Below are 13,639 nucleotides of genomic sequence, written 5' to 3'. Positions count from 1 at the left end.
TCGGCGTGAGGCGGCCGAGAACGCGGGAAGCTTGATCCTTGCGCGCTCCCGTCCGGGTGCCGCCGCTCGGCCGCGGTCCGGGGCGCAGCGAGCAGCGGCTGTTGCCGGCGGCGGCGGCTGTTGCCGGCGGCGCGGCTGCCATGTCTGCCGTGGCCAAGGCCTCCGGCGCGCTCAAGTCGGTGGATTACGAAGTGTTCGGGCGAGTGCAAGGTGAAGACGGGCTCGGGGCAATGGGCGAGCGGTGAGGGGCGTCGGGAGCCGCGGGCCGCGCATGCGCTGAGGCGGCGGCCGCAGAGAGGAGGGGATGGCGTGAGGGGTGAATATGTCGGCAGTGTAAGGTTCAGGGGTTGCATGCAGGGCGCAGGCTGTTCTGTCGAAAGCACTCTCTGTCAGCGCAGTTATGTGGGAATGCCCCCCCCCTCCCGGCTTAAGCAGCAAAACTTAGAGGTGAAAATGAAGTCAAAGGCGATTTCTTTGGTGTAATGTCTTCATTAAGGCTGCATGTGCTGCCTGCCTTAATGGAAGTAATCGTTCGCCGAGGGGGAGGCTCAAGGCCAGCTTGTACCCAAATTCCATAGACTTTGCCCAATGTTAAAATTCAGTAACTCCTCCTTAAAACTTCTGTAAGGAGTGACTGCAGGTGACTTAGATTTACAATAAAATACATACATATGTAGTAAAATTCCTGAAAGTGGCATTCCTTCAAACTATTTTACTGTGTTTTTCCTTCCTTTCCAGGTGTTTGTTTCAGGATGGTAAGGCAATGTCTGATTTACTGGCTCTACTTTACAGTATAGTATTTCCAGTGCTAAAAATACAGCAGCAGGTCGGTAGAGTGTAAATATATCCCAGCTGAACTCTTGAGTTCCAGGTCAGAAGGCTGAGTATTGCAAGTGGGTTTAACGGGGGGAAAATACATTTGTTTTCTATTACTGTTACATTAAAATGGATTTTTAAAAGGTTACTAAATGTTGCTTGTTTGTACAGTATCTAAAGGTTGTGGCTGGGTTTCTTGTGACAGTGCAGCCACAAGGACATTATAACAAGTTAATCTTTAGAAAGGTTAAGCCTGAAGTTCTTGATGCCGGCTTCTGAAACAACGTGTTCCAATTTAATCTTTTTTAATTGCAATTGTAGTGCTTGTATTTAAGAAACTCATTGTGCTTCCTGGTAACAGCGTGCTACAAGCATGCAGTCTGTGGCTTGTATTCCAGCTGAATATCTCCTCCAGCTCTGAATGTGCAGCAGGTAGTTTTGAATTTCACAGGAACCTAAGAAACGAGAAGGCACGTTTCCAGTAAGAGCAGTTTGTTGTCTGGGAATAGTGGACTACACTTAATATAAGACCTAAAAGTTGCTTTTGGACAAGTTAGCATGGACAAACTGCTTATAATCCTCTTGAAAAATGCTCTTTGTAATTAATAATGCCTTTTCATTGGCTAAATTATCCTTAAATTTGTTTTGCCTTTTCAAATGTAATCATATTACTCTGAAGCTTGGCTGTTGACATTAGAGCTGGTGTCTAAACAGGCAGCTAATGCACATCTGGTATCTCTGTATAGCTGGGCAACTAATTGTAATTTGTTGTGGTATTGCAAAAATATTAGAAAACCACTATAATTATGACCTTATTTTTTTTAGTAGTAGTGCAGCAGCTGGGGTAGAATTTTAGAGGTGAAAGGATTTAACTGGAGCATAGGAAGTTCCACGTTAACATCAGGAAGAACTTCTTTACTGTAAGAGTGACAGAGCACTGGAACAGGTTGCCCGGGGGGGTTGTGGAGTCTCCTACACTGGAGATATTCAAGGCCCACCTGGACAAGTTCCTGTGTGATGTACTGTAGGTTACCCTGCTCTTGTGGGGGGGTTGGACTAGATGATCTTTTGAGGTCCCTTCCAACCTTTGGGATTCTGTGATTCTGTGATTTAAAATGAAACTGGAGAAGAACTGAGGTTCGTACATGTAGCCAGTTTAATGAGTTTAGACACTGTAATTGTTGAAGAGGAAAATGAGCAGTGATAGGAACTAAAGAAAACAATAGAGTGGGTACAAGGTAGTAGTCTGCTATTAGTAGAGTTCTTTGTGATCAGAACTGGTTAAAGTTTCTAAATAAGGGAGCAAGACTTCAGCCTCTGTAAATGAAAAAAGCCTCACACCATCAGTAGGTTTCTATGCATGTACTTGTGATAGAGGAAGATGACTTTTGTGAGCATTGTAATGTCTTGGTGGGAGCCATCATATGTATATTTCCTTTTTTGAATAAAAGTGTTTAAAGTTGTGAAAATGGAAGTGGAAATTAACTCATGTATTACGCATATGTGAAATCTCGTTCTTGTTCAAAAGTTGGCTGCTTCTGCTGCATCTTCAGAGCTGACAGGAGCATCTTAATGCCTCAGTATGATCATCGTGGATTTTTAAGTGTAGGTCTTAAAGCTGTGAAAATGAAACTATGAAAGTGGGGGTTTAAGTGATATGTGTGTGGTGTATGTGCTGACACTGACTGTCCTCTCATTATTTTGTGAATCAGTACACGGAACAGGAAGCAGCGAAGTTAGGAGTGGTTGGCTGGGTTAAAAATACCAGTCAAGGAACTGTAACAGGCCAAGTCCAGGGCCCAGAAGATAAAGTAAATGCAATGTAAGTATGTTGTGTTTTTTCCTAGTCTCACTATAGTCACATACAGAAGCATTTTTAATACAAAGTGACAAGTAGAGCCATATGTCAGTAATTTAACAGTACTTTGAATCATCAGTTTTAGTTTTGAAGAGTTAAGGAGATGCGTTCTTTTTAAAGCTGTACAAAATGTCTTTAAGCTTCAAAAATGGTGTGTAGCATCTGCCAGTTTTAATTTCTAGTGTCATGTGGTTTCAGTGTATTCCCCTAATATGCTCTTTTCCTGTGAAAAGAAGAAAAAAAGCTTTTATTGATACAAGTGAGCAAAGATCTCATTTTTAATTCTTCATTACTTCTCTGGTAAGGAACAGACGGAGAACTTCTTTACTTAAATCAGTTTAAAAGAAACTCTGTTCAAATATGATTTTTTTTTTTTCTGACTTAAAAATATGAATCCAAAATACACACTGCAGCAAAGGTCTGTCGTCCTTATCACCTGGAAATAAAGTTTTAAAGGTGTCTTTAAAAGAATAGGTAATGATTTTGTTTATTGCCAGTTTCCAAAAGCTTAAAGGTATGACTATGGAAATGATGCCTGGAAAAATACAAAGCCCAGTTCACTGGCTTCCGACTATCAATTTTTGCAAGTGTGTATAGGGAGATTGCTTGGAGTCTTTAAAAATCCTTCAATGGTTTCTGTCAGTGAAGAATGAGTGATGGTAAAACTTCCCTTTGTCAAGCTTTATTATGGGGGGTGGTGGGGCAAATTCTGCCAATTCTGATACAGGAATTGCTTCAAAACTGAACTTGGCTAATATGAAGCTGGCTTTCTGCAGAGAAAATAGTGTTACACTTTCTGGTGAAGAGAGTTATATGTGATTATATAATGTGACAGATGCATTTGTTGTAATTTTCTTTGGTTTTGAGCTTAGCATTAGGTTGCTTATCTTGGGCTGCAAAACATTTACAAAGCCAGAGAAATATGAGTTGTTTTGCTAGATCAAGCTTATACTTTCTGGAAGAATTTTAGATGCCTCATCTAAATACTGTGTGAATTTGGTATCTTGGTGCCATCTCTCTGGTTAATTTAGAACACTGGAGATGAACACGTGAGAAATCAGGATCTGGTTTCTTTTTGTTGGAGTACTTTGAATATAAAACTTTCTAGTCAGTTGATTTATTCTCATTAAGTAGGTTCAAGTGAAAGCACAGCTTAGCTCCTTATAGTTCTTGTGTTTGCATGAACTAGGATTGCTGCAGAACACAGTGTTATCATCCATCCTTTTCCCTTTCTTATTGTCTGTGTCCATGGGATTGAAAGGAAACTGCGCTTACCCCGACACAAAATTTGTGTGTGTAATAGGGGATCTCGCAGCAGAGCTGTGAAGTTAAACGAGACTAGGCTTATGCCCAGAGGTGTGTTGACATACAAACTATTCCAATAGAAGGGTTTATTTTTCACTGTTACACAATTTAAAGTAGGGTCAGCAAGGTGGATTGTGACAAAGTGTTAACACTTTTGATGTACACTGTTTGATATTCAGAGCAAATAAAAAGTTGGGTTTAGTTGCTGCTGCTTCATTTCATGCTGGAAATCAGTGTTTTCTTTTGATGTGGGAAGAATGTCACAATGTTGAAGTGTGACTTTGAAGTATGCCTTGAGATACAGATGATTAGACTGGGGATGCTGGAGTAGAAAACAGGAGAAATGGAACAGAAAGAGCTTACTTTTCCTTGCTCCTTGTATGTGCTCTGGTGCATTGGAAAGGTAGGGAGTTTATTTTTGGCGTTAAATAGGTGAACTTCCACATGAAAAGGGAGCTGTTGTGTCTGAATAGCTACTTTGAAAGGCCGTTACTTCTCTCTGCTAGTACATGTTAGGAGGAGGTCAAAATAGGGTTGAATTTTTGAAGTTTATTCCAGAGCCTGCAGCATTGTTTTTGTAATGCTTGGTCATGCTTCCCAGGAATTCATACTGTGTTATTTAAAATGCTATATTAAATACAAAATGAGGCTTGCTTCTGCTGTGGCAAATTAATATAGACTAGTAATCCTAAACATGCATTAGTATTCAAACTGTGATAAATAATCAGGAGGAAATTCTGGCAGCAGCTTGTATGCAAGCTCTGGTTTGGATTTGCTGGATAGTCAGAATTTAAAGAGACCGTGTGTGTGACACTTAACGAATCTGAGATTGTGTGTTCAAAGAAATGGAACACCTTTCAGGGAAATACAGCCCATGGATCAATATTGCAGAGTATTTCAAGCAAGGGCCCTGGTGAGAGCTATTTCAAATAGGGGAATTAATGTGTTACCTTGTAGAAATCTCTCAAGACCGGTTTGTGCTTTTTCCTTTGGACAGGTATTTTCACACTTGCCTCAGTTTCTAAATTAAACTTGAAGCACAAAATGAGGTGTAGCGCTTGGGCTTTAAAAAATCACTTATTAATGGTAATAGAATGATTTGCCAGCTGTTTCACTGGTTCTGGCTTGTTACTACTAGTATATTTTAGGGGGGATGGAAGGGGGGTGGTTTAGTCTATCATAAAGTGTTTATCCTTTCATGATGCTATATAGAATCAAGAACGTAAATAGAGTAGGAATGCTATTAGTAAGTATAGCTCTACAACAGGTAAATAGAAAAAGCAATGTGGGAGGGAGGAAAAGAGAGGTAAGCGTTTGAGAAGGAGGATAAATACAGGGAAAGTGTAAAAAAAAAATAATAAAAAAAAATGTGGGGGAAACACCATGAGGGAATTCAATGTTCCCAGAAGCATGGAGTGAATAACAAAGAATGCCTTTGTTCTGGAGCAGTGGTGCGGCAGCTCTAACCCAACGGTTTTCCAGCTGCACCCCCTTGCTTCTGGGTTTCTAGTCTTTTTAATTCTGTTTCCTATCACAGCTTGCATTGTGAGATGCAGCTATGAAGCATCCAGTACAGGCTCAAGGAACAATGCCTTTAGATGACAGGATTTTTTGCAGGCTGCAAGGTAAAATACAGCCTGGGAGGGAATCATGTGGATATTCCTGATGGTTTTACACGTTATTGTAATTTGTGGAATTTAGAGTGTGACCAGGACTGCTGTAAAGTGGAGAAAATAAGGTTTAAAGCAGGAAGAGTTGGAGGTATGACTATCCACCCATACTTACGCTCTCACTTCAGTAGAGCTTTGTTAGAGAAGATCTGTTCTGTTGGCTAGGTAACTGGTGACCTTTAGAGAGTCCTGGGTAGCCAAATACAACTTTATTGGGTTATAACGGAGGGGTTAGTGTGGGAGACTGCATATCCACTGTTGCAGATGCAGCAGAGTGCTTGCCAATGCAGGCAGTGGATTTGGTTCCTTCCCATCCTGCCTCTTTTACCCACGCCTGATGTGGTTTCTTAAGCAGAGTGCTGAAGCCTGGATTTTGTCCTAAAACACAGAGTAATTGTTTCCCTGCAGACATAAACCATGATTATGATGAATTACTTTGAAAAATGACATGCAAAATAGAGTTTGCTCTGGAGCATACAGCAGCTTACAGGAGCATTCTGATTCTTGCAGAAATAAGTGGAGAATGATAGTATGAAGGACCAGGGCCTGAACAGTGTTGCAAGTGCAGGAAGTTTTCCTTCTTGGACCATTCATTATTGAACGTGGGTCTGCATTTCTGTTGGAGCGGTGCTGAGACACTGACTTCTTTGGTTCACGTTCTGTGGTGGGGGAAGTCTTGATCACACTGAAAAGTGGCAAAATGCACCGACTTCCCTGAGGATTTGTCCTGAGAATGTCACTGAAACTGAAGCAGCTTTAAGGTGTGAATGGGCAGGTCTCGATTCTATTCATTTCAAGATTTGTCTGCAGTTTGTTTCTCTTGGAACCCGTTTAGGTTCTCAAAGGTTGGGTGACTTTTACATGATGTATTTTGAAGCCATTTTTAATTTTAACTGTGAGATGTTGCAGACCGTTTTAGAGCGTGTGTTTAGGAAGTCTTGAGAAACTTTTACCTGTAAGCTTGCTTTAATATCCCTTGGTTTTAACCTCTAGATGGAGCTGTTTGTTCTGTAGAGCCTTTCTGCTATCTATGCTTCATTTGAAGCAAATCTATTTTTAGACTGTTACGGCTGAATCCATCGTTTTCTTCACTACCTTTTTCCCTACTGTGTTTTATTCTCCTGTTCTGCTTGCTGCTACTGCTTCACATAGGTAACACCCATTATCCTTAGGTACTAAGCAGCTCATTTCCAGTCTTTTACCTATCTGTAAGGCAAAGAATATTAAAGGCACAAGAAAAGCAAAGTCACAGCATTTCTAAAACATAATGACATAAGGCTTGATGGTAAACTGGAGGCTTTTTTGCCAGCCCAGGTATCATTAAATGGAGAAGAGGAGTCTTTGCTTTCTTAATTTTTTTCCCTGGAAGATTTATAATACAGGGTTTTTATTATAGTATCTCATGATATTTTTTTCCCCATTTTATTCATTAAATAAGGTTAGAGCCTTTGTAGTCACTGTGGCTGTTGCCATGGCAACTTACATCCACAGGCTGGAAAGCACTTTCCTATGAGAATTGTTTGAACTTTGAGGATGTATTACTCAGTTATCTGTTAAAAAAGGAAGGTGAGACTCTTGTAGAGTAGCAAGTTCAGAATTTATTCCAAAAATCAAAGATTTCAGATCAGGCCGACATTTTAAAATGTCAAACCTTAGGACATTTTGTAGACACAGGTAGTATATAGCAGCATAGTGAGTATTCTTCCTGTCTTTGTAGAAAGGCATGGTGTGAAATATAGATTGCTTGTCTTGGAAATGGTTTTAATGATTGAATGAATGATAACTATATTTGAATAATTGTATTCTTAATAATGATATAATTTGAATAATTATATTCTTAATAACTTAAGAAAAATTTATGTTAAATATATGAATGACACAGGACTTAAATTACTTCAGTGTTTATCTGTGTAGAAAACTCCAGGGTTTAACATGTGAAAGGGGAGAAGGGAACTCTGTATTAGTTAATATCACAACTGCCGTTCTCTGTGTTTCATTAGTCAGGTGTATCCAAGATTCCTGTCTGTACTAACTGGCAATGATTGAATACCTACTTTTTTCCTCTATGTAATTTTTAGTTATTTTCAGAGAACAGCCCTGATGGCATGAAATGGAAATCAGTGCTAGTCAAAAAATCCCTCTGTATTTAGACTGCCTGGGTTTCCTGAGCCAAATTGTGCATCCTAATACTAATTTATATTGAGATATAAAGCAAATGGATTTTAGTCTGTATTTTGAGATTTCTATCGATTTTAAAAGGGTAATTTTAAAATTTGCTGCTCAATCTAAATGTTGTTTAAGAGTATAAACTGTAGCACTTTGCACATGAACCCAGGCATAACCCAGGTAGAAATGAACCTGCAGGGGATGCTTGTACAGACAAGGAAGTGGTTTAGGTTTTTAGATGCATGTGAGATATCTGGGATGTACCCAAAGGAAGGTGAATGAAAGCTTCACAGAGGTTGGAAATATTGATGGATTAGAGAGGGAATATGGAAGTCCATTTGGGTTTGGCAACAGCTGATCTGTAAAATACTGCAATTGCAGACTGGTAATCAGTAGATTCAAGGAGTGCATCAGGCTAGCAGAAAAGGTACAAAGATGCTTTTATCTATCTAAGGGGCAGAGAGGCAACATGAAACAGTAACCAGAGGTGTTCTGTCATAGAAAAAATAAGTTATGGGAGGTTGGTCCTACAGATGGAAGGAAAATTCTGGAATCTTTTAGTGTGGGAGAAGAGAATGTCAGAGGGATGAGCTGATTGCCATTGAAGTGAATTATCACAGGGGCAGCAAAACCCAGTCTTATGGTAAAACACGGTAGGGAGGATTTAGCAAGAAAGAGATTGTTAGACCATCTTGATACAAGCGCTTCTAAACCAAATTAAGCAGGCTGTGAGAAAGTCTTTGTTATTCAAAGATGAATGCAGCAGTTCTCAAAATAGGCTCCAAATTCATAGGTATTAATTAAAAAAGGTTGTAAAATTTTAGTGCTGGAGTGATTTTGTTGCTATCTGTGTTTAAGGAACACACTAGTGAAGTTCCACTGTATCTTTTATCTGCTTGGGGTATGTGTAGGCCAAGGTGAGTGTTGGCATCCCAGTGTCTGGAAGAGCACACAGACCCAAAACTGCCACTGCTAGATTTGGAGTTGATCATGCGGAGAACACTGGTCATTGTGTGCTTCAGTGTTACAGAAAACACAGTTGTGAGGACTTTTTGCCATGCTTTTTTTGTGTAATTTTCTATAAATACACCTCTGATGCAGAGCACTCAATATTTACCTTGTGCCCTGTCAATGGGGCAGCTGAGCCCATAATAGAATGGCTGGGATATTTCTGGGATGTGCTATTCTTGGGAAGCTGACAGTGATGTATTCTGAAGGAAAGGGGAGAGGGAAATTAAAATCACATTCTTTAAGCTTTCTTTTTGACTTTGCTCAAATGTGAAATGATAAAAAAGGATTCCAAGGTGTTCTCATGTATGGTTGTAATGAAGTACAGTTTCTACATTAATCATTGCTGAAGGTGATTTACAGCATTTCAGTGACTCAATAGCAGCCAAATGACAAGAAATATGATGGGGTTTATAGTTCAGTGTGGGTGCAAGGATAATAAGCTCAGTTTTGGTTTGCCTTTATTTGTTTAAAGGTAAAACTAACCTATACTGGAAAATGAAATTGTATTAAACTGATCTTTGTGAGCATCTCTCTTCATACCAAATGTTTGAGGTATTAATTTCTGTGATTATTCATTCATTGCTTAGAATTGACAGGCTAAATCCTGACCTATTTCAGTTGTGCAGGCTCAGGGTTGGTCCTGTAAATTAAATACACTAAGTGCTACTGATGACCTGGAAGGAATGGAATTAAGCCTTGTTCTTTGGGTTTAGCAGTTCAGAACTAGATAAATGAAGAACTAAGTACATTTTATTGTAGCAACTACACTCTGCTTGAAAGACAAGGAATGAGTCAGGTAAGTCAGAAGATGTAGTTTTTGTTACTGGCTTCTGAGAACAAAACCAATAAGGTATTAATGATACTTAGCTGAAAGATGTTAATTATACCTAGCTGAAGGAGAGAGCTGCATGTTCCAACACAAACCAGGAGGCCTGGTAGCTTACCTTTGTCTGCCCTTGCCATTTTATATTGTGCAGCCCTGACTGCCCTGAGTGAAGTTAACCCATTCTAGTCACTTTGGGACGTAGCTGAGGGCAGTTCTTTCCCTGTGGTCCCGGAGTGGTTGAAGGAGAGGTGTAGCTCTACTGAAGGTCATAAAGCCCACCAGAAACAGAGCCAGAAACAGAAGTGGGCTCCTGGCACAGGTCCTGTGCTTTAGACTCTGCTGGCTTGTCACTGTTCTTTACTTTGAAATGCTGTAAACCACTAAAGCTTTTAACCATGGTTATGTCTTCCTGGAGATGGAATAGTGCAAAAAGAAAGTTTTCCACACCCCCGTTTCTCCTGCTGAGGTATAAGAATAGCTCTTGTATGACCTTGTAGATTTTTAATCCAGTTATTTGTATAGTTGCTGTGGAGTTGCTGTATGTTAGTGGAACTGGAATTCTTTATAAAGTTTCTGCTTCCATTTATGATCACTGAAGTGTTCATAGGAATACATTTTGATTAAAAATATGGTTCTAATTTGATAAAAGATGCTAAACATAGGTTTATAATACAAATAGTTAATTGGGATTTACTGAATGCTGTCTCATTAGAGCTTAATCCTCATGTTTCCTTCACCTTTTGAGTGTCAGAGTTTGGAAGGAGTGTAGGTTTGAGACAAAAGCAAAAGTTCCTGTTGAAGACTGAATGCTCTCATTGACACTCAAGGTTACCTCAGGGCAGGTTTAATTCTCACAGCTATAAGATATATATTATAGTGTAGTCTTGCACCATAAACACGAGTCTGCGGTACTTTCATTTGTTGGAGGGAGGGGGCCACCTCTCCACAGTTTATGGAATTTGATGCTTGAATTGATTCAGTGAAGAATGTTTTTTCCTTCTAGCTCCCTGTGAAGCTGCCAGAAATGTGTTTGCTTTACTGGGAGCCACATGACTCCTGTTGTTCATTAAAATCTCAAGGTATTCCACACCTTGCATGCGCATTGGTCTCTGTAAATAGGGGGGAAACCAACATTGCTGTAGACCTCTTGTTATTACTAGTGTCAGGGTTGCTGAGGCAATGTCCGTGTTGCCTTCTGAAGGCAGAGTCTTTGCCCTTGGTGAAGCAGCCAAAAGCTGTAGGACTCGATTCACACAGCAGTGACCCTAAGCTGCTGTCCTTGGCTTCTCAGCAGGGTTTTTAGCTTGAGATTAGTGCTTCACCAGTGATCCTCTGCAGCTTCCAGTCATCTCAGCACGTGGTGGGGCTTGCTCATGTTTGCCTGTATCAAATTGCATAAGCACCATGGGAGGGGAATTGAGAAACTTGTTATAATTTCCTATGTAGGAAAGACTCACTGGTGTGGGAGTGAATGTATTCATGTGCACAGGTTACAGACAGGCAGTTGTGTGTAAACACCGTCTTGGCCATAGCTCATGTGGGATGTTTCAAACAAGTCTGAAAATGAAACCTAATGATGTGGTGCTTTAAAGAACAACTGCAAAAATGTAACTTTTTGGTTTGCCTTTTTTTATTCAAACTCATTTGATTTGACCTCAAATTCTGAAGTGGTTTTTTTTTTTTTCTACTGAAACAAATTGGGGCATTTTAATTTAACTGCATTGCTGAAGGCTGATGGGTTTCAGCAGATAAGGCGCAGAGATTGTGTAGGATGGTTGTCACTTTTCTCAGTGTTGGCCAGGAATCCATGCCAAAAACATGGTATAAATTCTGGCAGGAAAGTATTTGGTTTTGTTTCATGTATATTCTGCTGTTTCTGCCTAGGTAGGTACTAACTGACAGTAGCATGAACCAAGCGATAGCCAGGAAATGCTACAGCTGGATGTTATAGTGGATATTTGCCTTGTGCAAAGTGCAAGACATAAGAATTAACAAATCTCTGTATGCTGGAAGGGTGACTAACGCTGTTTATAATTTGATAAGGTGTCCACTTGATGTTCTAACCTACAGAAGCCTTCCTGAGAAGGAAGAGAATTCAGCTGAGTGGTCTAAAAATGGAGATTCAATGTGCAGAGCAACGTGAAAAGGTCATCACTGAGTTTGTGAAGCCAAGCATTCAAAAGTCAGGATAGACTGGAAGTGAGTTGTGCTGCAGTGCGCCTACAATGTCTGTTTTGTTCTCTCATCTTCCCTCTTGATGACTGAAGGGGTTTGTTTCCTTTGTGTGTGCTGATTATATTTGAAGATTAATAGTCCAGTAAGTAGGGAACATGACTCTTAGGACCACTTTTCCATCATAAGAGGGATGAAGGGTGTTATTCTGGGTCTAGAGATTTGTGTTTATAATCCACAGGAGAAAGCAACATTAATATTAAGGTTGCATAACTAAGGATGAGAAGCCCTCTACAAGAATGCTGCTGCTGTCCCCAAAACATGTTATGAACTAGGCAAACAGGGACTATTTTTCATGTGTATTATATCACATGTATAGTACGAGATGCAAGAGCTCTTCTGTAAGGAAGCAAAGATTTTGCAGTCCAAATGGACAGAGTACAAAGGAGAGAGCAGATAGCTAGCGCAGGGATCCTGTGCTGAGTGGCTGGATTTGATTCAGTTCTGGATCCACTTGTGTAATTGTGCACATAGCCTGTGACTCTTGCTACTGCTGATCTTATCAACATGCCGGTAGTAAAATGCTGCCTTGGAAAAGCAGCATCTCTAGAGTTTAGACACTTAATTAGCCAGGTGGATCTAAGACTCTAAGTCTTTATTACTTATGCCATATTGCACAGATAGGCAGAGAGAAAGAGGAAGCTACTTGGAGCTTGTTTTATGGGGAGAGAACTCTGAAGCTTTTAATGTTGCTGAGAGGTACCAGTTTGCTTTATACCACGAATCACTGTGGTAATGATTTGATTCAAGGGCAAACTGTGTTCAGGTCATTTACCATATTTTCATAGAAGATGAGTATGTTTCACACTTAGTACTTCAGATATGCTCTGTGCCAGTAGAAGAAAGATCAAAATTGCTTCTGATGCTGCTTCTCTACCACTATTAGTGCATTGCTGGGTAACTTCATTTTACGATCCATGTGACTCAATTTTACCTTGTTCTTTTTCCCAACTCCTCCCTCCATTCCCTCCTCTTACACTCCAGGGTAACACAGGTTATTTGCTTTGTGTGGTGCCCTGAGATTTTTCCCTTGAACTGTGCTGGATGTTACCAACTCTCCTGCAGAGTTAATGTTGGGTTTTGTGTTTCTTTGCCTTCCTGTTTGACGTGGCCCCTTTGAAGGGGATATTGAAGTCTCTTTACAGAGAATCCCTTACATAAAGTTGGAGGAGGCACTGGGTTTGCTCTGATGTCCTTCTGCTCTGGAGTTCATTTGCTACTGTCCCTCCATGTCACTGGATTAGGTTTCTTCTCAAAGCTGGTATTTTGTGATGGTTTTTCCAGAGTGGGGGTGAAACAATTGACTGGTTTAATCTATAATGAATGCTCTGCTTGTGGACCTTAAATGCTTTCCACTGGTGTTCAGGCTTGTGCTCCTGTGTTGGGGTGCTGTGGGCTCTTCCTGCTTGTTTCCCTGCTGCCGGAGGAACAAAGAGAATCAGTCTGGAAGGTCTGGAAAGTATTCAGAACTTAATGAAAGAAAAGCAGCCTTTAAAATTGGCAGCTGATATTATGTTTGGAAAAAGATTCCTTGAACTCCCAATGACCATTCTGATGGGAGAGGATCCTGAACAAAAAGTTTTCCTTTCCTTTTTTATTCTATAAGCCACGGATTTTAATATATATTAGAAAGCAAACCATCTGGAGCAAACACTGCCAATGCATTCCAGCTCCCAGCAATCATGTAATGAGATTTCAGTCATATTCTTGGATCTGAGCAGGTTTGGGCTGTCCCGTAGGAACTCACCTGCCATC

The 13,639-nt window shown here is 40.3% G+C and overlaps 1 protein-coding gene across 1 annotated transcript in view; it reads left to right on the top strand.

The window, feature by feature from the left end:
• ACYP2 (acylphosphatase 2) overlaps positions 1-13,639 on the top strand; it is a 45,653-nt gene continuing 32,014 nt past the window's right edge. Inside the window, exons 1-3 of the mRNA XM_065682519.1 lie at positions 1-210; positions 739-755; positions 2,529-2,638. Coding sequence (XP_065538591.1) covers positions 141-210; positions 739-755; positions 2,529-2,638 — 197 coding nt within the window. The 5' untranslated portion in view covers positions 1-140. The remainder of the gene's footprint in view (positions 211-738; positions 756-2,528; positions 2,639-13,639) is intronic.

This window comes from Lathamus discolor, chromosome 5, assembly GCF_037157495.1.
Source record: "Lathamus discolor isolate bLatDis1 chromosome 5, bLatDis1.hap1, whole genome shotgun sequence".
NCBI lineage: Eukaryota > Metazoa > Chordata > Aves > Psittaciformes > Psittacidae > Lathamus > Lathamus discolor.
Note: the sequence above shows the minus strand (reverse complement) of the source record. Positions and strands in the feature narration are given on the sequence as shown.